Below are 25,805 nucleotides of genomic sequence, written 5' to 3'. Positions count from 1 at the left end.
CAGCATTATTGTTACATCCACAGTCAAATATTTTCATCAGCTTGCCAACAGTTTGTGCTTTGGGAACAAGCTCTTCCGATTTTGCTAAACCTCCTTCCTCAATGTCGACCTTTTTTACATCTGTGCCAAACCCATGTTGATTCAGCTTTTCACTGGCTGGAAAAATCACTCTGAAGCAGATTTTCAAGGAAGGAAACTCTACTTTTAAATGCATTTGAAATAAACGGACCAAGACTGGACAAGTAGAAAACAACAAAAATTTTAAAATCACAGAGCCAGGACATGTCACCCACAAGCCTGCTACATCATTCAGTAAGACCTTCAGATTAATTTATGTATCATATGTACATTGAAACATACAGTGAAATGCATCACTTGCATTAACAACTCACACAACCTAAGGACGTGCAGGGAGCAACCCACAAGTGTCGACACACGTTCCGTCGCCAACATCACATGCCCGCGGCGCTTATCAGAACAACACAGAACACCACAAGCAATAACACAACAACAGCAAAACAAGCCCCATTCTCCCTCTCAACCATTCCCACACACAGACAGTCTTCCAACCCCAAGAACAGGCCTTTCAGCTTATGGTACAGGCAGAACAAAAATAACAAATAATGTCAGAATTGGACTGTGTGCAAGCAAGATCAATGGGGACGGTGGGATTTTATAGGAACCAGAGGCCTGGGATGTGTTATGATACACACACTGGGCATTCAACTTGGTTTCTGGTTGAAACCTGACTGACCAGGGAAGTGCTCCCCGCTGAAGCATTTTTGAAACTCAATTTAATTTGCTCAAGGTTATTTAAAAATAAATCAAATTAAAATCATTTTAATTAATCAATCTTTGGATTGAGCATACCAAGTTAACCACGACTTTCTTAATCTGAATTAGGCCACAAGAATGTATTGCTAGAGCCGAGTGTCAAGTCTGGTTGTACCTGGAGACTTCCATTTCAAGGGAATGGATTTGCAGCATTGAGTTCTGTACGGGAACTAAACTAAAGGATGGAACTTGCTGCTGGGTGGGTTAGAACTGTTGCAAACACAATGCGTCTGACCCCCATCTTAGTCTATGGCACACTATGTGAGTCACTCAGCCAAAGTCCTGGACGCACTTTATTTCTGGCCCCTCAGCTAGCTGCTAGCCACAATGGTGCTTCTCTTCTGACCCATTTGTTCAAAGGCCATCATTGAAAAACATCAAAAGGTGAGCTGAGACGAGTGATTTGGTGATATATATTTATGTGTTAAATTAACTAGAGTCATAGAGCACAAGCTATTTGACTAGAATATCTATACTAATCCCATTTGCCTGCATTTGGCCCATATTATAAACCTTTCCTATCTATATATGAATCTAAATCTTTTTCAAAAATTATAATTATACCACTTCTACCATTTCCAATGGCAGGTCATTCCATATAGCCACCATCTTGCCCCGCTGGTCTCCTTTAAATTTTCCCCCCTCACCTTAAACCTATGCCCTGTAGTTGTAGACTCACTTACACTCGGTAAAAGATGGTGACCATCCACCTTATCTTCATTCCTCATGATTTCAGAAACCTCATTCTTCACTCCAGGGAAAACAGTCCCAGCCTATCCAGTCTCTTCTTATAACTGACCGCAACCAGTTCCGCCAATATCCTTCTGTTTTCTGCAACCTTACAGCTTCACAACATCCTTCCTATAGCTAGGAAGCCAAAGCTGCACACAGTACTCCAAGTGTGGCTTCACTAATATCTTGTACAGCTGTAACATGGTATCCTAACTCTCCGTAACTCTCTGTAACATGGTATCCCAACTCTCCGTAACTCTCTGTAACATGGTATCCCAACTCTCTGTAACTCTCTGTAACATGGTATCCCAACTCTCTGTAACATGGTATCCCAACTCTCTGTAACTCTCTGTAACATGGTATCCCAACTCTCTGTAACATGGTATCCCAACTCTCTGTAACTCTCTGTAACATGGTATCCCAACTCTCTGTAACTCTCTGTAACATGGTATCCCAACTCTCTGTAACTTTCTGTAACATGGTATCCCAACTCTCTGTAACTCTCTGTAACATGGTATCCCAACTCTCTGTAACTCTCTGTAACATGGTATCCCAACTCTCTGTAACTTTCTGTAACATGGTATCCCAACTCTTTGTAACTCTCTGTAACATGGTATCCCAACTCTCTGTAACATGGTATCCCAACTCTCTGTAACTTTCTGTAACATGGTATCCCAACTCTCTGTAACTTTCTGTAACATGGTATCCCAACTCTCTGTAACATGGTATCCCAACTCTCTGTAACTCTCTGTAACATGGTATCCCAACTCTCTGTAACTCTCTGTAACATGGTATCCCAACTCTCTGTAACTTTCTGTAACATGGTATCCCAACTCTCTGTAACTCTCTGTAACATGGTATCCCAACTCTCTGTAACTCTCTGTAACATGGTATCCCAACTCTCTGTAACTTTCTGTAACATGGTATCCCAACTCTTTGTAACTCTCTGTAACATGGTATCCCAACTCTCTGTAACATGGTATCCCAACTCTCTGTAACTTTCTGTAACATGGTATCCCAACTCTCTGTAACTTTCTGTAACATGGTATCCCAACTCTCTGTAACATGGTATCACAACTCTCGTACTCGATGTGCTGACTAATAAAGGCCAGCATGCCGAATGCCTTCATCACCATCCTGTATTACCACTTCCCAGCAACAACATACTTGTATTCCCCGGTCTGTCTAATCTACAACTATCCCCAGGGCATGATCATTTACAGTGCATGTCCTGCCCTGCTTTAACCTAAAAATTTACTTTAACCGCAGAATCTCCTGTCCTTTTTCCTGCAGGACCTCTGGTCTCATCTCTGTAGAGCTGCATTCTTCGTTGAGATCATGGCTCAGACTTAAATATCTTTTTTAAAGTTCATAGGGGTGGTTATGGGTACAGAGATGAGAGTAGGAGGTCAGGTTAGGGTTTAAGGACAGTGATGGGACATGTCTCTGCTCTGGGCTCTACATTCCAAGTCCAGCGATGTGGACAGCAGACGAAGGACGTGTACATTCCAGGCCTCCGCTCGACATTCCCAGCGATGTGAACAGGAGACGAAGGACGTCTACATTCCAGGCCTCCGCTCAACATTCCAAGTCCAGCGATGTGAACGGGAGATGAAGGACACATATAATTGAAACACTGATTGAAACATATAAGATTATTAAGGGATTGGACACGCTGGAGGCAGGAAGCATGTTCCCGTTGATGGGCGAGTCCAGAACTAGAGGCCACAGTTTATGAATAAGGGGTAGGCCATTTAGAACAGAGATGCGGAAAAACTTTTTCACCCAGAGAGTGGTGGATATGTGGAATGCTCTGCCCCAGAAGGCAGTGGAGGCCAAGTCTCTGGATGCTTTCAAGAGAGAATTAGATAGAGCTCTTATAGATAGCGGGGTCAAGGGATATGGGGAGAGGGCAGGTACGGGATACTGATTGTGTATGATCAGCCATGATCACAGTGAATGGCACTGCTGGCTAGAAGGGCCGAAAGGCCTACTCCTGCACCTATTGTCTATTGTCTATTGACACCCACAGACCAGGCCTCCACTCTGTGCTCAAGAGCCATTGACCAGGAATGGCAGGATAGCGAGTCAGTCAGTACACCTGCAGTTCGGGCCTAGAGTTTAGGATTCATTGGCTTGGCTAGTCCCAGGATTGAAACCGAAGAGCAGAGCCTGAAGGTCAATCAGTCATCTGGAATTTGAAGCCCAGTAGTCGAAGACTGGAGACTGGAGGCTTGTCCCATAGTTAGTGGACTATTTGTTTATGTGGGAGGTGGGAGGGAGGCAAGAGGCTTGTTTAGTTACTAATTGTGGTTTGTTGCATTGTGCCCTCCCACCAAACATCTTGGGCATGCTACGATGCCACCAGAATGTGTGGCAACTTCTGGGCTACCCTCAGCACATTCCTAGGTTCTACTGGTCATTAACACAAATGACACATCCCTCTGCACGTTTCAATGTACGTGTGATAGAAAAATAAAGAAATCGGAATCAGATCTGAATCAAAATGCATCACTTTACACCTTCCCAAGTTAAATTCCACCTGCTATTCCTTTGCCCACTTTCCCAGTTGATTAAGATCCCATTGTAATCTTAGATGACCTTCTTCACTGGCCATGAGCTGATTTTGATTCTGATTGTGAATTTCAATGTCATCCACAAACTCAATAACCAGCATCACCAATACAACACGCACAAAATGCTGGAGGAACTCAGCACGTCAAGCAGCATCTATGGAAATCAATAGATATTCGATGTTTTAGGCTAAGGCCCGTCTTCAGGACTGAGAAGGAAAGGGAAAGATGCCAGAATAAAAAAGGGTAGGATGGGGTGGGGGTTGGAGAAAGAAAGGTTGGAAATTGATGGATGATGCCAGATAAGTGGGAAAGGCCAAGGGCTAGAGAAGAAGGAATTTGATAGGAAAGGAGAGTGGACGATGGGAGGAAAGGAACATACAAACATAAGAAATAAAAGCAGGAGCATTCAATAAGATCATTGTTGATCTGGACTCATCTTCACCTACCTGTTTTTCCCCCATAGCCCTAAATTCCCCATCTATGCAAAAATCTATCCAACCTTGTCTTAACTATATTTACCCTGGTAGCCTCCACTGTTTCATTGGGCGGAGAATTCCACAGATTCATCATTCTCTGGGAAAACCAGTTCCTCCTCATCTCCTCCCTAAACCTACTCCCCCAAATCTTGAGGCAATGTCCCCTCGTTCTAGTCTCACCTACCAATGGAAACAACTTTCCTGCCTCTACCTTCCATAATTTTTTATGCCTGTATAAAGATCTCCTCGTTCTTTTGAATTCCAGCAAGTATAGTCCCAGGTGACTTAATCTCTCCTCATAATCTAATCTCCTTCTCGCTGGAATCAACCTGGTGAACCTCCTCTGTACAGCATCCAAAGCCAGAATATCCTTCTTCAAGTAAGGAGGCCAGAACTGCATGCAGTACTCCAGGCGCGGCCTCACCAGTACCCTGTATAGCTGCAGTATAATCGCCCTGATCTTAAATTGAATCCCTCTAGCGATGAAGGAAGGAGGAAGGGACCCAGGGGAAGTGATAGGCAGGTGAGAAGAGGTAAAACATCAGAGTGCAGAATAGATAGGGGCAGGATTTTTTTTTTTTAAATGGGAAGGAGAAATTGATATGCATGCCATCAGGTTGGAGGTTACCCAGACAGAATATAAGGTGCTGTTCCAGCACCCTGATGGTTGTCTCTTCTCGGCACAAGAAGAAGCCATTGACCAACATGTCAGAATGGGAATGGGAATTAGCCACTGCAAAGTTCTGCTTGTGGAGGTTGGATGGGAAATGCTCGATGAAGTGGTTCCCAAATTAACACTGGGTCTCACCCATGTACAGGAGGCTGCATCTGGAGCACCAATAGCTTATCGTGGTCCAATAACGTAGATGTTACGGCCAAGAGCAGTGGCTGTACCAAGCTGTGACACAATGGGAGAGAATGCTTGCAATGGTGAATCTATAAAAATTGGTGAAGATCAGTTAGGACATGCCACATTTCTTCAACCATCTGATGGAAGAGGCACTGGTATGCTTTTTGGCCATAGTATCTAGGCTATGCAGAGTTATGGACAAAGTTCAGTCTATCACAAAAACCAGCCTCCCCTCCATGGACTCCATCTACTTCTCACTGCCAAAGTAAAACACAGTTAAAGACCATTCCTACTCTGCACATACAATCACTTATGCTGGAAAACATGTCCCAGCGGGCTCAAGGGCATCTTCTATCCCACTTTCCTAAAACTCTTGAACTAACCAAGTGTTCTCGATCTCACAGCCCTTTGCACCATATTGTCCACCTGCACTGCACTTTCTCTACAACTGTAACACTCTATTCTGCATTTTGTTATTGCTTTATCCCCGTACTACCTCAAAGCACTTGTAGTTTGAAATGATCTGTATGGGTACCTAGCAAAACAAAGCTTTTCACTATATCTCAGTATATGTGACATTAATAACCTGATAACAATAACAATATCATACTATCGTTAACATGGATGCAGGACCTAAATTCTTACCTTTATTAATTTTGTTTTAATAACTTCATTAATTCATTCAGTTTTTACTCATTAAGGAAAGGCAGCAATGACAATCCCACTAGTACACTGGGAGCATTAGCGCAGCAAGAACTGAATCCGAGGGTGGGGCTAGTATGGGTGACTCACGCGGGGACGATGCACACAATTCTCCTGTCACTGCCGCTAATGGTTCTCTACATGATTAAAGCAAATTCCGCATGGATAAATTCACGTTTCTGTAAAGTCATCTGCTATTCTTAAGACAATATCACTGTAATAATATTTCTTGTTTCAGGAGGGACTGGTGAGATTTCAAAATTAAATAGTATCTTTCAATAGCATAGACCACAATGCACAGAGATCATCACACAGCCAATCAGTGACAAGATTTCCTCACCCACATCACAGTTGAGTTTCCAAAATGACATCCAAGCAGCTGATTGTTAAGTATGTAAAGGATGAGCATTCGGAGGATATAGATAGATAGATAGATAGATAGATAGATAGATAGATAGATAGATAGATAGATAGATAGATAGATAGATAGATAGATAGATAGATAGATAGATAGATAGATAGATAGATAGATAGATAGATAGATAGATAGATAGATAGATAGATAGATAGATAGATAGATAGATAGATAGATAGATAGATAGATAGATAGATAGATAGATAGATAGATACTTTATTCATCCCCATGGGGAAATTCAACTTGTTTTCCAATGTCCCATACACTTGTTGTAGCAAAACTAATTACATACAATATGATATGCATCTAAATCAATATCTTAAAAAGCATTTATAATAGCTTTTAAAAAGTTCTTAAGTCCTGGCGGTTGAATCAACAGTGCACTAGCGATGTCTCCTCGCATGGTGATGAAACATTTGCAAGTAAACTGCCAAGATCAGAGAACAACTCAACCTAATCAAGTACATCCCACATTTATTTCATTGCTGTTGGAATTACCTAAAAACAAAACCTTTGTAGCTGCTAGGAGAACGCAGAACTACAGCCCACGATGTGCCAAACAATAAAAACCTACTTCACAATCAAATCTAACCTTTCCCTCTGACACTAGTGGTCTCTTAAATGTCCCTATTGTATCAGCCTGGACCACCACCCAGCAGGTGTTCCAGGTACTGACCAATCTTTCTATCAAAATTAAAAGTTTTTTAAAATTTATTATCAAAGTATATATGTAAATATCACTATATCCACCTGGAAATTCATTTTCTTGCTGGCATTCACAATAGAAAAACGAGATACAATAGAATTATTGAAAAGCAGAGACAAACGCTGAAAAACCTACCTCTGACATCTCTCCTAAACTTTCTCCACTCACCTTCAATGGATATTCTCTGGCACTAACTGTTGCCACCCTGGGAAAAAGGTACTGGCTGTTCACTTTATATGTGTCCCTCATTCTTTTATCAAGTTGCCTCTCATCTTTCTTTACCCCAAAGAGAAAAGCCCTAGCTCACTGAATCTTTCCTCATAAGACATGTTTTCTGATCCAGGCAGCATCCTGGTAAATCACCTCTGCACCCTCTCTAAAGCTTCCATATCCTTCCTATAATGAGACAACTAGGACTGAACACAATATTCCAAATGTGGTCTAACCAGTTTGGAGAGCTGTGATGTTACCTCACGGCACTTGAACTCAATCTCCCAATTAACAAAGGCCAGCACACTACATACCTTCTTAACCATCCTAACAACTTGCGCGGCAACTTTGCGATATTTATAGACTTGGACCTCCAGATTCTTCTATTCCTCCACAGTGTTAAAAATCCTGCTACTAACCTTTAACTCAGACTTCAAGTGCGATTTTTCAATATGTACCACTTCACAATTTTCTGAAATGAACTCCATCTTTTACTTCTCCATCTAATACTGCATCCTGTTGGAACCTGCAACAACCTTATACGCTAACAGCATCACCAACCTCCGTGTCATTTGCAAACTTACAGACCAACCTTCCACTTCACCATCCAAGTCACTTATAACAATCACAAAGAGCAGGGGTCCCAGAGCAGATCCTTCAGAACACCACTGGTCACCGAGGTCCAGGCAGAATTTGCTCCATCTACCTTTGCTCCCTCTGCTTTCTGTGGGCAAGCCAGTTCTGAATACACATACCCAAGTTTCCATGGATCCCATGCCTCATGATTTCCTGGATGAGCCTTCCAAGGGGAACCTTGTCAAACACTTTATTAAAATCCATCCACCACTCTACCTTCATCAATTTACTTTGTCACCTCCTTGAAAAACACAATCATTCTCATGAGGCACAGCCTAACCCTCACAAAGCCATACTGACCATCTCTAAAAACACTATGCTTTTCCAAATGTCTGTAGATCCTTTCCTCAAGAATCTTCTTCATTAGTTTGCCCACCGCAGATGCTGGTCTATAACTCCCAAAAATTGGCCCCATTACTTTCTAGAACAATGGAGCAATATTTGCCATCCTCTAATCCTCTGGTACTACTTCTGTGACCAGAAAGGGCACAAAGATTACTATCAGTGTCCTATCAATCTCTTCCCTCGATCCCCATAATAACCAGGGTCCTGGGGACTTGTCTGTCCAAATGTTTTTAAGAAGCTGAAAACAGAAAATGCTGAGGGATCTGGGTGGGTTGGGCAAAATCTGTACAGAAAGAAGACAATTAACTTTTCAGCTCAATGGTGCTTCTTCACAATCTGGAAGGTGAGGAAAGAGAGGGGCAACATAGCTGAAGAGCAGCCTGCCCAAGTGACACAACTGCATTTAGTGCCAACAGAGACAGGGAAATGACTGTGCATTCATCCTAGCTGTCTTGTGTCCAGAAATAGAAGTGAGGAGGGAAGGGAAGCAGATATGCTGGAACTGCGAGAGGAAGAACCCCAAAGCTTCTGGAAATCCACAGTAAGAATCATTCTGCAGATCATACAGCCTCTATAGAGGGAGAAGACCAATTCAATGTTCATATCATTCACCTTTTAATACTCAGTCAGATAATGTCTTTTCTTGTTCATAAGTTGATGCGGCAAGTTTGTTGTTATCTATACTGGTCAACCAATTATTTAATCTAATTATGTTAAATAATCAAATCACAAATTCTATAAACACGTATTTTTCTATTTACATTAACACATGCTTTGTTTTGGCAAAGCTACTATGAGGTTGGACTGATCTTATTTTAAGGAATATCATTTCTTACCTTTCCTCTTCCTCAAGACGTTCTTCCAACTCTTGGACTCTTGCTTCAAGCTGAGTAACAATCCCTTCTTTATTCTGTTTCTGAGAACCTTCTAGGTATGCAATTCTGCTCTTCAGGTCCTTGTGCTGTGATTGAATATTTTAATCACAATTGTTGACAAACACTTATTTCTGAAACTGAGTATACTGTTGTCACACATCTCATAATTACTAACCTGCAACTTGCTTTTCAAAATTTCAAAAATATACTTTAATGTGAAGCATTTCAATTTCATTTACTGAAAGAAAAGTGTATATATCATAACTAGATCACTTTTTAATGAATTTCCCATTTCTGAGTTATCGCTCTTTTTTAAAATCAGACAGTAGCACTAATTAGGAACAGCTGGACCCCACCATGGATCACATTTGGGTATTCTACTTTGCCAGCGAAGATAGCTGCATGTTTTTTTGGTAAGAAGTCTTTGTCCAATAATTAACAGAAATTGGTAACATTTCCCTTCCTTTCACTAGTAAATAGGCAATACCAGTATTAGATACTCTACTCTTGCAAATATTATCAGAGCACAGTGTTATCCAGCAGTACGACACATGAATAGATGGACAACAACATCTCATATTAGCAGAGAGACTTCTGATCCTAGGGTCATAACAACAGTCAAGAATTTTTCAAGTCCATTACTATCTGTACAGTGACCACAATCAATTACGTGTTTTCTTTGTAACTAATTTCATGGCAGAGTTCACTAGAGACAGAAAGAAAGCACACTGGAAATGAAAGAGTATATTATATTTTCAGAAACTGCTCTACCGCGTTCATTAATAGAGAATCTTTAACTCGGCTGGACATCCCATTGTACTCCATTCTGAAAGACTGAGCAACTTAAACACGGTGCAAGCACTCGCCTTTTGAGTGGAGGTTAGTTTGTATCAGCTTCCCACAGAAAGCAGATGCAAATGCAACTCTGAGGCATTTGGAGACCCAGCATCACTCAGCTTACTCCTTCCTTTCCATAAATGAACACCGGGGAGCAATCTCTGACATTATTTCCTCCACTCAACGATGACTGGTGTGGCACCCCATGTGTCCCCCCACCCCCACCTACAAGCTTATACTCATTCATCCCAAACACGAACCTTGGTCAACATCCGTTTCACAGAATTATCAAACACAGTTATTGTACCCCCTTCAGTTCTTCTTTCTTGCTCTCAAGTATCGCTGGATCATCAATGTTACAAAAAGTCACGCGCTAAGCGACTCGCTTCCTCCACACTGATCTCCCTGCAAGCAGGACAAATGCTACGCCTGCCCCAAGCCCCCTCCCTCCCCATCATTCAGGCCCCAAACTGTTCTTTCAGGTGAAGCAACACTTCACCTGCAAGCCTGTTGGAGTCGACTGTGCTATCTAGTGCTCCCAGTGTGGCCTCCTCTAGATCAGTGAGACCTGGCATAGACTGGCGAGGCCGCTTGATTGAGCACCTTCACTCTGTCCACCGGAAAAGGAAGGCTTTCCTGGTGGCCATCCACTTTAATTCCACTTTTCATGCCCATTCCAACACACCATCCCATGGCCTTCTCTACGGCCACTCTCAGGTTGGAAGTGCAACATCTCATATTCCATCTGGGTTGCCTCCAATCTCCTAGCATAAATTTCTCTAACTTCCAATCATTTCTCCACCACCAGCCCCCACCCCACTTCTCTCTATCCAATTCCCAATCTGGCTCTCTTATTAGCTCTTCTCTTCTCCTCAGCTGCCCCCATCCCTGGTGCCCCTCTTCCTTCCCTTTCTCCCATGGTCCACTTTCCTCTCCCCATCAGATTCCTTCTTCTTCAGCCCTTTACCTCTTCCATGCATCATCTCCCAGCTTTTCACTTCATCCTCCCCCACCCCACACCTTCTTATTCTCACTTCTTCTCCTTTCCTCTGATGATGGGTCTCGGCCCAAATTGTCAATTTTCAACGCTCTGCATAGATGCTGCCTGAACTGCTGAGCTCCTCCAGTATTTTGTGCTTGCTACAAAAATGCTTGAGAGGTTGTGTAGCATCTTCCTTTCAACGGCTAAAAACTCAGCAACATGTGACACTGAGCAGGACTATCTGCTTCTGATCTGTTAACATTACAACAACCAGAACACGAAACCGTGACTTCAAACTAAAAGGTACAGGATGGGAGGGGTAAGGAATTGTAAAGTGTGTCATCCCCAGCTGTGATCCCATTGTTGGACAGCTATTGAACCCAAATGCCAGTGGTACATTAAGTCAACATGGGAGATAAACCAAAACCAGACAGTTAATCTGGCAAAGAATTTAACCAAATGTTTGCCCAATCATTTCCAACTTAGCGTCTTTGCTAATTATTATTACTTTGTCGAAACTGTTATGTATCACTATATGAGTTGGTGTTTTCACTCATTTGTAGTGTAATACTGAACATCAACTCTGCATCGAAAGAAGTCCAACTTAATTCCTATGAAATACCTGTCTCTCTAGTGAAACCTTGTCACATTCCACATCTTGTCTCGCTGCTCTTTCCTGGAAAAGCTCACTTCGCATTTGTTCAATCTGTCAAAGAAAAGAGTTAAATGGTCAGGCACAGCTCCCACCAGAACTCGTGAAAATTCATTCAAGGACAGTACTGCAAAGGGTGTAATATTGAAATTGTCCAAAAATGTCATTATATATTTCCCTTTTCTAATCAGTCATGAGTTGTCTTCATGTAAAAGCTTATCTTTAATTTCCTTGGAAGTTGTGATATTTTGTGATTTTTAAATTTGTGACTGCAGCTTTCATTATTTATTTCCCAAAATTGGACCAATACATTTTCCCATTTAAGCAACTGCTCCAATCAGCCAAAGTTTCATGGAAATAATAAAAATGGAAATACACCAAAAATTTACCACACAAGCATCACTCTCACCACAATGTACCACACTCACGTCACTCCCACTACAACGTAACACACTCCCTTCACTCCCACTCAATGTACCACACTCACGTCACTCCCACTACAACGTACCATACTCACATCACTCCCACTCAATGTACCACACTCACTTCACTCCCACTCAATGTACCACACTCACTTCACTCCCATTCAATGTACCACAGTCACGTCACTCCCACTCAATGTACCACACTCACGTCACTCCCACTCAATGTACCACACTCACTTCACTCCCACTCAATGTACCACACTCACTTCACTCCCATTCAATGTACCACAGTCACGTCACTCCCACTACAACGTAACACACTCACGTCACTCCCACTACAATGTACCACACTGACATCACTCCCACTCAATGTACCACACTCACTTCACTCTCACTCAATGTACCACACTCACTTCACTCCCATTCAATGTACCACAGTCACGTCACTCCCACTACAACGTAACACACTCACGTCACTCCCACTACAACATAACACACTCACGTCACTCCCACTACAATGTACCACACTGACATCACTCCCACTCAACGTACCACACTTATTTCACTCCCACTCAACGTACCACACTTATTTCACTCCCATTCAATGTACCACACTTATTTCACTCCCATTCAATGTACCACAGTCACTTCACTCCCATTCAATGTACCACAGTCATGTCACTCCCACTACAACGTAACACACTCACGTCACTCCCACTACAACGTACCACACTTACTTCACTCTCACTCAACGTACCACACTGACATCACTCTCACTCAATGTACCACACTTATGCCACTCCCAGCACTCCATGCTGCTTGATAAGCAGGAGAACACTGGGAACAGAATCAGTCCATCATCTAACCCTTCGAGAGCCTTCTTGCCCATAACCTATTCAAAATCTGTTTTAAAATCACCTTTTCAAAGTATGATTATACTCAATTACACTCCACTATCAACAGTGAAAATTTTGCTAATATCAAAATATAAAACACCTAGGTAAGATCCATACAACATAAAAGGAGTTCACCTCGTTGTGCATTTATTATTACTGTAATTGTTGCTCCTTTCCACACCTTGTGGTGCATCAGGTGGCAACATTGTCATTTCTTTTGCCATCTTTTTCTTTATGAGCTGGATTCGCTAACTTGATGCTCAACCCAGCATGGATGGAATGCAAGCAAGGAGTCGGCCCACTTGCCTTGAAGTCGGTACAGATGCTACTACACCACCACCGGCTATTATTACAGTAATATTTGAGTACAGTAAATATATTGTTTGATTAAGCATTCTTTGTTTAAATAATTCATACGGGTTACATACAAAATTTACACCTATCTCTTGGGCTCCCTTGTTTTTCTTTCAATTAGTTTAATATTTTGAAGTTACAAAGTATAACAGTGGCAATGAAGAAGCTCTAAGCAAAATTGAGATGACTTCCTACCATTGACAATAAACTGGACTGGTCAAAGAACACTGAGGCTGTCTACAAGAAGGGTCAGAGCCGTCTCTACTTCCTGAGGAGACTGAGGTCCTTTAACGTCTGCTGGATGATGCTGAGGATTTTCTACGAGTCTGTGGTGGCCAGTGCTATTATGTTTGCTGTTGTGTGCTGGGGCAGCAGGCTGAGGGTAGCAGACACCAACAGAATCAACAATGTCATTAAATAGGCCAGTGATGTTGTGGGGGTGGAACTGGACTCTCTGACAGTGGTGTCTGAAAAGAGGATGCTGTCCAAGTTGCATGCCATCTTGGACAATGTCTCCCATCCACTCCATAATGTACTGGTTAGGCACAGGAGTACATTCAGCCAGAGACTCATTCCACCGAGATGCAACACTGAGCGTCATAGGAAGTCATTCCTGCCTGTGGCCATCAAACTTTACAACTCCTCCCTCAGAGTGTCAGACACCCTGAGCCAATAGGCTGGTCCTGGACTTGGCGTAATTTACTTATTATTACTTAATTATTTATGGTTTTATATAGCTATATTTCTACACTATCCTTGGTTGGTGCGACTGTAACGAAACCCAATTTCCCTCGGGATCAATAAAGTATGTCTGTCTGTACCTCTGGAAGCTCAGCAAGACACATGAGATTTAAAAAAAATGTAGCAAGATGTTCTAGTGATACAATAAAAAATTGTAGCGCGTTTTTATTTCTTCACAAAAAGAGAAAGATGTTTTTAAAAAGTGTGGAAAATGGAAAAGCTACATCAGAAAGATCAACGTATTTGGTTGCACAAAAGATAACTGGAGTGCATATACTGAGTGAGTTGAACAATACTTCGAAGCGAATCAAATAGCCAATGAAAAGCAAATGCCAATTTTCCTGTACGTAATAGGTGGAAAAGCATACAGTTTGCTTAGAAATTTAACCGCTCCAACCAAACCAGCCGAAATGAGCTTTGCTGATACAGTGAAAGTAATGCAGGAACATTTAGAACTAAAACCATTGTTGATTGCTCAATGCTTTACATTTCATAAGAAGGATCAAATGGAAGGGGAATTCATTTCAGCATACGCGTCTGAATTGAAGAGGTGGTCTGAGCATTATTTGTCCAATGAATGGCATAATGATTCGCTGAGAGATTGATTAGTTTGTGGAATCTTACAAGAAATCATTCAAAAATGGCTTCTAACTGAAGCACAACTCATTCAAAAGAACAGTTGAAATTGCTGTATCAATGGAAACAGCAGACAGAGATACAATTGAGTTGCAGTCAGGAATGAAAGTCAGCATATACGAAAATGCAATGTCTTTTTAAAAAAATTTTTGCTCAGCATAACAAAACTTTCAATTTCCAGATACACTTACAGATACTTCCCCTCACAGATATCAGCTACCAGAACACTTCCAACAAAATATAGATATCACCACAACATCCTATACAAATCCCTTATTACTATAGCAGAGAGGTTTACATCTACATACTGCAGAAAAGGTTGCCATGTTTTATGAAAACTATTTGTCTTTGAGTGTACCATACATGTCAAAAAGTCAAAGGGATGTATTCCATGATTAATTTACACCAACCAAAAAGTCCAGGGGCCTTATCGGATATCCAACAAAGTAAAATGTTCTTCCTTGCACAAGAAGTCAGGATGTTAAAAAGTTTTTTTTGATGTGCATTAATAATACGACTGCTGGTTAAGCCTAAGAGAAAAGACACTGGGTCCAGCTCAAGCTCCATCTTCAGAATCTTTTCCATTTCACCCAAAATATCACTCCAGTAAGCCTGAAGTTTGGGACAAGTCCAAAATCAGTGAGTGGAAGTTCCAGTATTTACTTTACATTTAGAACACATTGGAGAAACCCCCGTCTTAAATTTCGAGAGACGATCTGGAGTCAGATGGGCTCTATGCAGAATTTTGAGTTGCAATGCTTTAGTTCTATTACAAACTGAAATTTTCTTTGCATTATCACAGATGTCTTCCCATGTTTCTTCCTTGATTCCAAGGTTATCAAGCCGAGGAGTGGCAGTGGGGACAAGCTCCCACTATCTAAAAGTGCTCCTCACGGCATGCGCCTCAAATAGCCTCTGACAGCCAAATCCAACTCCTGGCCTTCTCACGTGGCTTGGCCTCTAAGCCCGGCGGAACTGTTTCTACTGACAGGAGAAGGGGTGAAGGCAGGTCCTGGTGCCTTAAAACCAGTGCTTCGGGTAGTTAGAGCTCATCAGCCTGGGAAGGCAGTCCATCTAAGAGAGGGAAAACTCTGATTTCAGACCTCCGCTGCCTTGCGGCCATACCCACTTATGGGAAAGGCTTCGGGAGTAAACCCGGAGGACAAATCCGGAGCTGGAGTCCCTAAGGCTGTCCGATGTTGCCTTCAACCTCATTCTGACAACTCCTGTGATGTCACTGGTGCCAAGCTGTATCAGCCTTTGCCCCTCCCTTGGACAACATCGGTGTCGTGGAGAGGAGAGACTTGCAGCAGGGGCAACTGCCGGTCTTCCGTACAACCTTGCCCAGGCCTGCGCCCTGGAGAGGACACTCCAGACTTCCCAGGCGCAGCTCCATGATCTCGCGAGACTAACGGATGCCACCACTTCCCATGTTTCAGCTGTAATTTCTACTCCCAGCTCTTCCTCCCAGACCCTTCCCAGCTGCTCAGCCTCTCCACAAGAACACTCCCGCAGGAATGCTGTAAAAAGTACTAATCACCCGTAGAACAAAACACCCTCTTTTCTATGTCAGAACTATAGAAATCAGTTAACAATGGTTTTTTTCTGTATATAATCTCTTATCTGAAAGACACAAAAAAGATCCTTGTTGGGTATGTTAGATTTCTGTACTATTTGATTAAAAGACATCATCATTCCTTCATCAAACAAATCTCCTAGATGGAAAATACCCTTAGAAATCCAAAGTTTAAATCCAGAATCCATTATGCCAGGCTGAAAATCTGGACTGCTGGTTATTTGAGTGAAGGGTAATATTTTTGCTGTGTTGCCCTCAATTTGTCGCACTGCCCTCCAAGCCTTGACTGTATTAATTGTTAAATTGTGACAATACTCCTTAAACGAGCTTCATCTTATTGAGGAAAAGCAAATTAGTAAGAGGGCATTTTGCTTGCGAAGCTTCACTGTCTAGCCAAATTGAGGAGGGGTCCCTGCAAACCCAGTCAACCACATAAGATAAAAAGGAACTTAATTGATATTTTTGATTCTGGAAAATCCAGACCCCCTAGACTATTGGGGAGCTGTAACTTAGACATTTTAATACACGGTCTTTTTTTTGTTCCAGATGAAAGAAACAAACCAGCCATTTTTTTAAAGCATTTGTTGAGTAAAAATGACTGGAATCATTCGTATTGGGTAGGGCAGATGAGGAAGAATGTTCATTTTGAGCAAGGATATTCGGCCAAGACAAAAAATGGGAAGAGTGCTTCATCGCTCAAGATCCTGTTTGATTTTGTCAAATAACTGTGTAAAGTTAGCTTTGAGCAATTGATCAAACGTGGGTGCGATAAATATGCCAAAGTAAACAAAACCTGTCTGCGACCATTTAAAGGGGAAAACACCCTGAGTGTCAGGTACCTGCTGCAGATTCCCCAGAGGCATAGCCTCTGATTTAGTAAAGCTGATTTTATAACCTGAAAATGCGCTAAACGAATTGATGCATTGTATAAGGTGGTGCATTGTATAGCAGGGTTTGATAAGAAAATTAGAACAACACCCGCATACAATGTAATTTTATGTGACTTTAGACTGGAGCAGATATTTTGGGGTCTCGCTGAATAGCCTCAGCCAATAGCTCAATCACTAGTGTGAAAAGTAGTGGTGATTAGGGGCAGCCCTTCAGGCTACCACTCAGAATACTAAAATTATCTGACCTAATACCATTAGTGAGAATCGCAGCCAAAGGATCATTATAAAGAATCTTAATCCACTTAATAAAATTATTGCCCAAACCAAATTGTTCTAAAGTGAAAAAAAGATGCGGCCGTTCGACATGATCAAAGGCCTTTTCTGCATCTAAGGAAACCACTGCCTGTTGCTGACGGGCCTGAATTACACTAAGTAATCTCCTGATATTGTTAGACAACCTACGGCCTTTTACAAAACCCGTTTGATCCTCTTTTATGATAAAAAGTAACAGTTTCTAATCACAACACTAAGGTTTTAGATAAGATTTTAAAGTCAACATTTAACAATGAAATAGGCCTGTAGGAGGCACAATCTTCAGGGCTCTTTCCTTTCTTAAGAATTAGGGAGATATTAGCTTCTCTCAATGATGGTGGGAGGAGACCACAATTAAATGCATGATTGAACATGTTTAGCATAGGCTCTGATAATAACCCTGTGAACTCTTTATAGAATTCACTAGTGAGTCCATCAGGACCAGGGGCCTTCCCACTTTGGAGCTGTCTCACAGCTTCCTGTATCTCATGTATAGATAACAGAGCATTGAGGAGGGATTCTTATTCAGAAGAAATGCCTAGGAGATCTAAATTCCTGAAAAAGGACTCCATCCTAGATTGTCCATCATTACATTGCTCAGATTGATACAATTTAGAATAAAAGTTCTTGAACACAACATCAATCATTTTAGAATTACTAGTGAGTGCTCCTGTCCCATCCCTAATTGAAGCAATAGTCTGAGAGGCATTTTTCTTTCTAGCAAAATAAGCCAAATATCTACCCGACTTTTCACCATGTTCAAACAATCGTTGTTTAGCAAATGTCAATTTTCTTTTGGCTGCTTGTGTAAGTAAAGAGTTTAGTGTACAGCGTAGGTCTGTGATATTCTGTCACTTGGCTGCAGAAGGCTTACTAATATATTTCTTTCCAGCTGCCGCAAGCCTTGCTTCCATTAGGCGCTGCTGTTCCGCAGCTTGTCGCTTCTTACTAGCAGAGTAGGAGATAATTAATCCCCTTGCATAGGCCTTAGCGGTTTCCCAGAGCATCGATGGACTACTAGCTGATTTGGAATTAATAGACAGGAAAGTTTTGAATTCGGAAGTAGTCTATAAATTTATTATCTTTTAGAATAAAAGGATTCAGCCTCCAATGTCTAGATTGTGCTGAATTTTACCTTTGGGTTTAATATTTAAACATACTGCTGCATGGTCAGAAATAGCGATAATTCCAATTGTGCAGATACAACTAAATCTAGGAGCGTTTTGAGGGTTAGAAAAAAGTCTATTCTGGTGTAACACTTGTGTGGATTAGAAAAAAAAAGTGAAGTCTTTGTCTGAGGGATGTAACAACCTCCAGACATCCACAAGTCCTAGTTCTCCACATAAGCCCATGATTGTTTGGACTTTGAGGAGAGCAATGGGGGAGCACTAGGCACTCTGTCCATCAATGGGTCCATGAGACAATTAAAATCCCCACCTACAATAATGTTTTGTATTGAAAAGATTTAAAGTTTGGAAAAAGCATCTGTTAAGAATTTGAGAGCATGAGCTGGAGAGCAGTAAACATTGAGAATACCATATTCCTCTCCATATATTGAAGCCTTAACAATCACAAATCTCCCATACTTATCCTTAATGCAGTCTAATAACTTAAAAAGTAAGTTCTTCCTAATTAAAATGGCCACCCCCCTACTCCTGGTATTAAAAGATGAAAAACAGACTTGATCAAATCCACTCTGTTGCAGAGTCAGATGTTCTTTATCATTTAAATGTGTCTCCTGCAATAAGGCTGTGTCCACCCTCACCTTTTTCAGGTTTAGTAGGATTTTCTTTCTTTCTCTTGATTGGTGAATGACTCCCCTTAATGTTCCAAGTGCACAATTTTAATATATTACTGGTCATAACCTTTTATACCAATCATTTGACTCCAGAGGAGAAGAAACCTGACTTAAGATCAGCTGAGCACCAATAAGTAAATAAAAAACACACACACAAAGCGCCAACAGCACTGAACAAGAGGACTCACCCCACACTTAAAGAGGATATCTGAACCTTCTAGCAGCCCATATTCTACTCCACTGCCAATATGGCATTTAACATAGTCAAAAATGAAAATAGGGCTTAATTTACCAATCCACCGATTTGTTACCGTCATGTTTAAACTCCTTCAGGCTAGAGCAGCACTGTTAATTTAAACAAATAATGAAACTGTATTAATAAAAACAAACACATTACCCATCCTATAATATATCTTGCCGTCGAGTAATGAAAAGGTAAAATAAAGTGACCATCAAGCATGTTAACGTCCATAACCAGGGCTACACAATACACTATATACATTCTTTAGCACAACGTGTCCACAAAAGTTTGTCAGGAGAATCAAATATCTCAGTGGTCCCGTTGTAGGTGATTTTCAGCGCCACTGGGTATAGCATAAAGTACTGAATTCCAGATTCTTTCAGTTGCTTCTTTACCTGGTCAAATTCCTTGCGTCTCTGAATAACAGCTGCCGAAAAATCCTGAAAAAACATAAGCCTGGATCCCTCATATATCAAAGCCTGGGCATCAGTCCCGTGGCACCTCGAAGCCTCCGTCACTCTTTGCTTATCACCGAAATTATGGAACCACATGAGGACAGGTCGAGGGCGTTGGCCTGGGCCCGGTTTTGGAGCCAGCGTACGACGAGCTCTTTCCACTTTAATGCGTCCAGCCTTGGTTTCCAAATCAAGGAAATTAGGCAGCCAGCCCTCAAAAAAACTTCACTGCAGGCTGCCTTCTGTACCTTCCGGCAGACCGATGATCCTTATAGTCTTCCTCCTACCTCTGTTCTCAAGATCATCGATATGGTCAGACAGGCTTGCTTTTCTAGAGCCTGGTTAGAGCTTTGGGCTTGATCAGTTACAGTCTCTACCACAGAAACTCGGCCCTCAGTCATTCTTGTATCAAGATTTTTAAGCTCCAATGTGTGGTTCTGCAGTGTTAAGAGAGTATGGAGCCAGCTTCTCATCCATCATTTTGGATCTGTTCTCCATAACTTCCTGAATTACTTGACGGAAAGCAGGGTCCAACGTGTTAGCATAGCTAGCAGCAGCAAGCTCCTCAGCCCAGGCCAGCCCTCTGTGCAATCCATCTTGGCCACCTTTTTGGTACTTTTCGATGGCATGGTGTTAAAGCAGCTCAAAAAAATACACATCAATGGTCATGTTATTAAATCCGACACGGGCATTTTTTTAAAAAGTTGCCAACGGATATGTGAAATTACCAGTGTTGCAGTGCTGAACTCAACAAAGCAGACCTTCCACTGCGCCACCATCTTGAGAAATGAAAATTGCAATGTCTAAACAGAAACTAGTCTGGCTGAACAAATTGTGTTACCATTGTGGCAGGGACTCACAGACACCCGGCCAATGTAAGTTCAGAGGTGAAACTTGCAGAAAATCCAACAAATACGTACAAAGAACATGTTGAGCAGACAAAATAAATGAACTGCTCAGGGAAGAGAAAAAGAGAAAAAGTCAAGTTGTAGTTTCAAAAAGTGCACTAATCTGCATTCTGTTCAAAAATCTAATGATGATGAGAGTGACACAGAACTAGGTAGCCTTCAGATTTACCATGTGAAAACTAACAGGAGAAAAGCAGCATTTTTACACCAGAAGTGAACAGCAAGTTAATTAAAATGGAATTGGACACTGGCTCAGCTGCTTTAGTCCTTACACAAAGTAAGTTTGAGGCATTTCAAAGATACTGAACAAGCCTGAAGATATCCAACTAAGAATTTACGGAGAATGACCTTCATGAGAGTGAAATACAACAACCAACAAGACACACTGGGCTTGAATGTGATAAAAACTCATTACAGGAGGGGCAAGCATTGTGAAGTTGGATGTGGCTCAGACAACTACAACTTGACTGGAGACCCATCCACCATTTGCACGCCACATCCCCTGCAGTAGTCAACTGAAAGCAAATTAAGAAAGGTACTGGATGATGCCACAGCAATGTTCAAGGATGGCATTGAAAATCTCAAAAGATGTCAAGGGTAAAATAATGTAAATGGAAATGCCACACCCAAATTTTACAAAGCCTGCCTGGTCCCTTATACCATCTATGATAAAGTAGCCAGTGAGCTAGATTGCACGGAGGCTGAAGAAATTCTTTCCTGAGTGGAGCACATGGACAATGCCAGTGGTCAAGAAGAATGGGTCTGTCAGAATCTGTGGTAACTTTATGGTCACCATCAACCCAGTACTGAAAATAGATCAATATCCTCTGCCCAGGAAACAAGGAGGCTCGATGTTTCACTCCTGGATAAACAGTCCCAGTAAGGGACTGATGAGGTGGTCAAAAGTGGGTACTTGGAAAGATTAAGGACAGAACTGGACCACTCTCCTACACAGTAGAGATTCAGTCGGTGTCACCTGGAGACATCACATCGATCAGTGAGGACAGCAGAGTAAATTGTTAGAGAGAAAGAGGGTGTCCAGAGCTGTCAAAACCACTTCCTGCAGTCTCAGAGTCAACTCCTACAACCACCACGGAGGAGGCCCCAGAAACTGAGATTGTTTCACAGCCACGAGTCTCACCTGCCAAGCAGAGTGATCCCCGTCGTCAGGGAGGACATTGACCCACAAGAGCAAGAAAGCCCCCACAGCGATTAACACAGAATGAGACAATTCAGAATTTACTATGCCTTCGATGTCTATATAGTAGTTGTATTATATCGCACTGTGCACATACAGTAGCTGAGATCCATTCTGTATTGAGGTGGCATTTATAGCTAAACAGGAAGGAGTGTTGTGCATTTAATATTCCAGTAACATTGTAAATATATAGCAACACACACAAAATGCTGGAGGAACTCAAGTCAGGCAGCATCTATGGAAATGAATAAGCAGTCTACAGATTGGGCTGAGATCTTTCTTCAGGACCACAAGGAAAGAGGGAAGACCCCAGAATAAAAAGGTGGGGGGAGGGGGAGGAGGATAGCTAGAAAACGATAGTTGAAACCAGGTGGGTAGGAAAGGTAAAGGGCTGGAATCTAATAGGAGAGGAGAGTAGACAATAGGAGAAAGGGAGGAAGGGGACACAGATGAGAAGAGGTAGGAGGCCACAGTAGGGAATAGAAGAAGAGAGGGAGAGGAAAAATTCTTTTTTTTAAGGTAATGCCCTAAGATTTTACTGCTAATGCTGTGGGATATTTCATTTAATAGTTTTTTGTAGAAACAGTGTGTTCTGCTGGTAGGGTTTGGGTTACTGTTAAAGAAGGGGTTGTTCAGCTTAAGAACGTCGGGTCAGCCAACCAGGATGGTGGAATTGGGAGAAGGTTCTAGAGAAAGCTGGGCAGAGATGTTCCAAGCTGCTCTCGTTTCTGCAGCGTGAGAGAGAGAGAAAGGAGCTGACAGACATGAAGGGTCTACTGAGTCCCTCAGCGAGTGGGGAAAACTCCGAGTTGGTTTCGGCAAACACCTCCCTGGTAGATAAATGACAAGGTGCACCAGTAGAGAGCTACTGTAGGCTGAGAATGCCCTCGGGAGTGAAGCCCACCCCCAAGGGGGAGGAGGAATATGAGACAGAGCAGACCCCTGAGTGGCTGGATCAGTGGCAGTGCTCAGACAATATGAAAAGACAGCGACTGGTGGAGAGTCTAAAAGGTCTGGCTGCTGAAGTGGTGAGATCCTTGAAGCCAGAGAACCCATTTGCCACATCCACGTTACATGCAAGCATTAGAAAACGTTTTTGGTACAATGGGCGGCCCAGCGGAGCTTATAATGAGGTTCCGGCACATGTTCCAGGAGAAAGGGGAGAAATTTCTGCCTACATTTTTTGGTTAGAGAGACAACTGCTCTGGTTGTGCTGTAAATCGGCCATTTCATAGGCTGATATGAATGGACCAAGTAGCAAAGAGCACACAGTCACGTGATATGATTGCTTTAACTCTTGTAGGACGCAACCCCCTCCCTCATTTGTTGAGCTGATCTGGGAAGCAGGAGGAGAAAAAAACATGATGGAGGAGTGGGAAGCGTCCGTCAGCAGGGTACAGATTTCTGTAGTAGCCTCTCTTGCTGAAGTGACCCCTAATGCCACACAGGCGTGAGTTTTGCAGGATTTTGTGAAAGATTTGAGAACCAAGGCATCTCGGTTGATAGCAGCTAGCAATGCCACCAAGCATGACAAGACTGATAGGGAGTTCAGACCCGCTGGTGGGATGCACTAAGCAAAGGGCTGCTACTGCATAGGGTCCACTGACCGAGGGAGTGACCAGCATTGTCTGTTACAACTGTGGTGAGGAGGGACATCTCAAGCCGGAGAGATTAAGTACGGGAGAACCTTCCGAAAGTGAGCACACAGTTTCTGGACCAGAAGGGGAAGTTAGGAAACTTCAGAGAGACCCAGTGAGGGAATGGCCTGGCATCTCAGAGGGAACACGTTCCAATCGATGTATCAAGGGACACACCCAAGTGTGAAACCCTATTCCTGAAGGGTTAGTGGGGCCAAGCTCAGCGTATCCATACAGACTGAGGGTATTCATGCTAGAGCCATAATTGAAACAGGTTCTCAGGTTACTTTGCTGTACAGATCCTTCTGCAACTGGAATTTGATGCATTTACCATTGATGACACTCAGTGCCCTAGAGTTCTTTGGGGCCGTAGCACTGATGACTACCCATATGAAGCTGGAATTTTCAGAAGCAGATGTTGGAGTAGCTGAGGCCCTTGATACATTTGGTGCTGGTCTGTCTGGACCCAGTTGAGAAGGGCGAAGCTTCTGTTCCTGTGGGAACAAATACTTCTATTGTGAGAAGGCTAGTGAGAGCCTGCAAGGAGAGGGTTTTCTGAAAACCTTGTTGATTTACCCGGTGTTCAGAGCTGTTGCTGAGAAAGTGCACGAACGAGGAACTGTGTGGTACACCCAGTCCAAACCTACTGTTATGGCCTGGGGGAGTAGCTAGAGTGACGGGAAACTCCCAACTTCTCGGATGCTGAAGCCCTCCTGGTGGACGCTCCAGAAGACCATGGAGAGGAGTGACGCTTACCTGCTGGGGTACTGGTGAGGCCCAAAATGCAGAAACCGTTGGCTCTGCGCGTAAACAGGATGACAGCGATCGTCAGGAACACCTCGGAGAGAGAGGTCACCCTCAGGCAGGGGATGCTGATGGCACACCTTTTCCCAGTGGCTGTAATGTCTAGTTATTGCGTGAGAAAACCAGGAGAGAGACAATCTCCTAGATCAGGAAAGTTAACAGCCAAGTCATTCAGCTTCAGTCACCCCCTGGTACCCGAGAGTTGGAAAAGGAACCTGAAAAAGGATGTCATTTCTACTGATGAGTTTGATGTGGATTGTTCCAAGAGTACTTGCCACGGCATCCGATTGACAGAGGACACCCCTTTCAGGGAAAAGTCTCAACGGTTAGCACCAGCAGGGTTGGAGGATGTTCGGCAGCATCTGCTCAGACGAAGGAGGGAGGGATTATCACTGAGTTGAGGAGACCCTAAGTGTCATCCATTGTGGTGGTGAGGAAGAATGGGAAGGTACGAATGCGTGTTGACTATTGGACACCGAACTGACGCACAGTCCCTGACCAGTATACTGTTTCATGGATCGAGGATGCACTAGCCTGCCTGAATGGAGTGAAATGGGAGTCTTTATACAACTGGAAAAACTTTTCATATCCTGCTTTATATTATTGTCTAGTATGCCCTCATATTTCATCTTTTCCCTTCTTGTAGCTTTTTTAGTTACCTTTTGTTGGATTTTAAAAGTTTCCCAATTATCCAACTTCCCAGTCATTTTTGCTACCTTATAAGCCTTTTCCCTTGGCTTTTATGCAGTCCTTAACTTCCCTTGTCAGCCACGGTTCCCTACCCCTGCCGTTTGAGAACAACTTCTTCTGTGGGACATATCTATCCTGTGCTTTGTGAACTATTCCCAAGAACTTCAGCCATCTCTCTCTGCCATCATCCCCGCCTGTATCCTCCTCCAATCCACCTGGGCAAGTTCCTCTCTCATGCCCCTGTAATTCCCGCTACTCCATTGCAATACTGGTACATCTGCTTTGTACTTCTCCCTCTCAAACTGCAGTATGAATTCAATCATATTATGGTCATTGCCTCCTAAGGGTTCCTTCTTTCAGCCATAACTCAGTGATGCCCACAATGTCATACTGTCCAATTTCTAATTGTGCCACGA

General features: G+C 42.6%; 1 protein-coding gene across 4 annotated transcripts in view; it reads right to left on the bottom strand.

The window, feature by feature from the left end:
• cgnl1 (cingulin-like 1) overlaps positions 1-25,805 on the bottom strand; it is a 214,784-nt gene that overhangs the window by 23,059 nt on the left and 165,920 nt on the right. For all 4 annotated transcript variants that reach the window (XM_073032901.1, XM_073032900.1, XM_073032898.1 and 1 more), the window contains exons 15-16: positions 11,799-11,882; positions 9,319-9,443 (exon numbers count right to left, since the gene is read on the bottom strand). In XM_073032901.1, coding sequence (XP_072889002.1) covers positions 9,319-9,443; positions 11,799-11,882 — 209 coding nt within the window. The remainder of the gene's footprint in view (positions 1-9,318; positions 9,444-11,798; positions 11,883-25,805) is intronic.

This window comes from Hemitrygon akajei, chromosome 30 (assembly GCF_048418815.1).
Source record: "Hemitrygon akajei chromosome 30, sHemAka1.3, whole genome shotgun sequence".
In the NCBI taxonomy this organism is placed as follows: domain Eukaryota; kingdom Metazoa; phylum Chordata; class Chondrichthyes; order Myliobatiformes; family Dasyatidae; genus Hemitrygon; species Hemitrygon akajei.
This window is presented reverse-complemented; position numbering and strand designations above follow the sequence as displayed.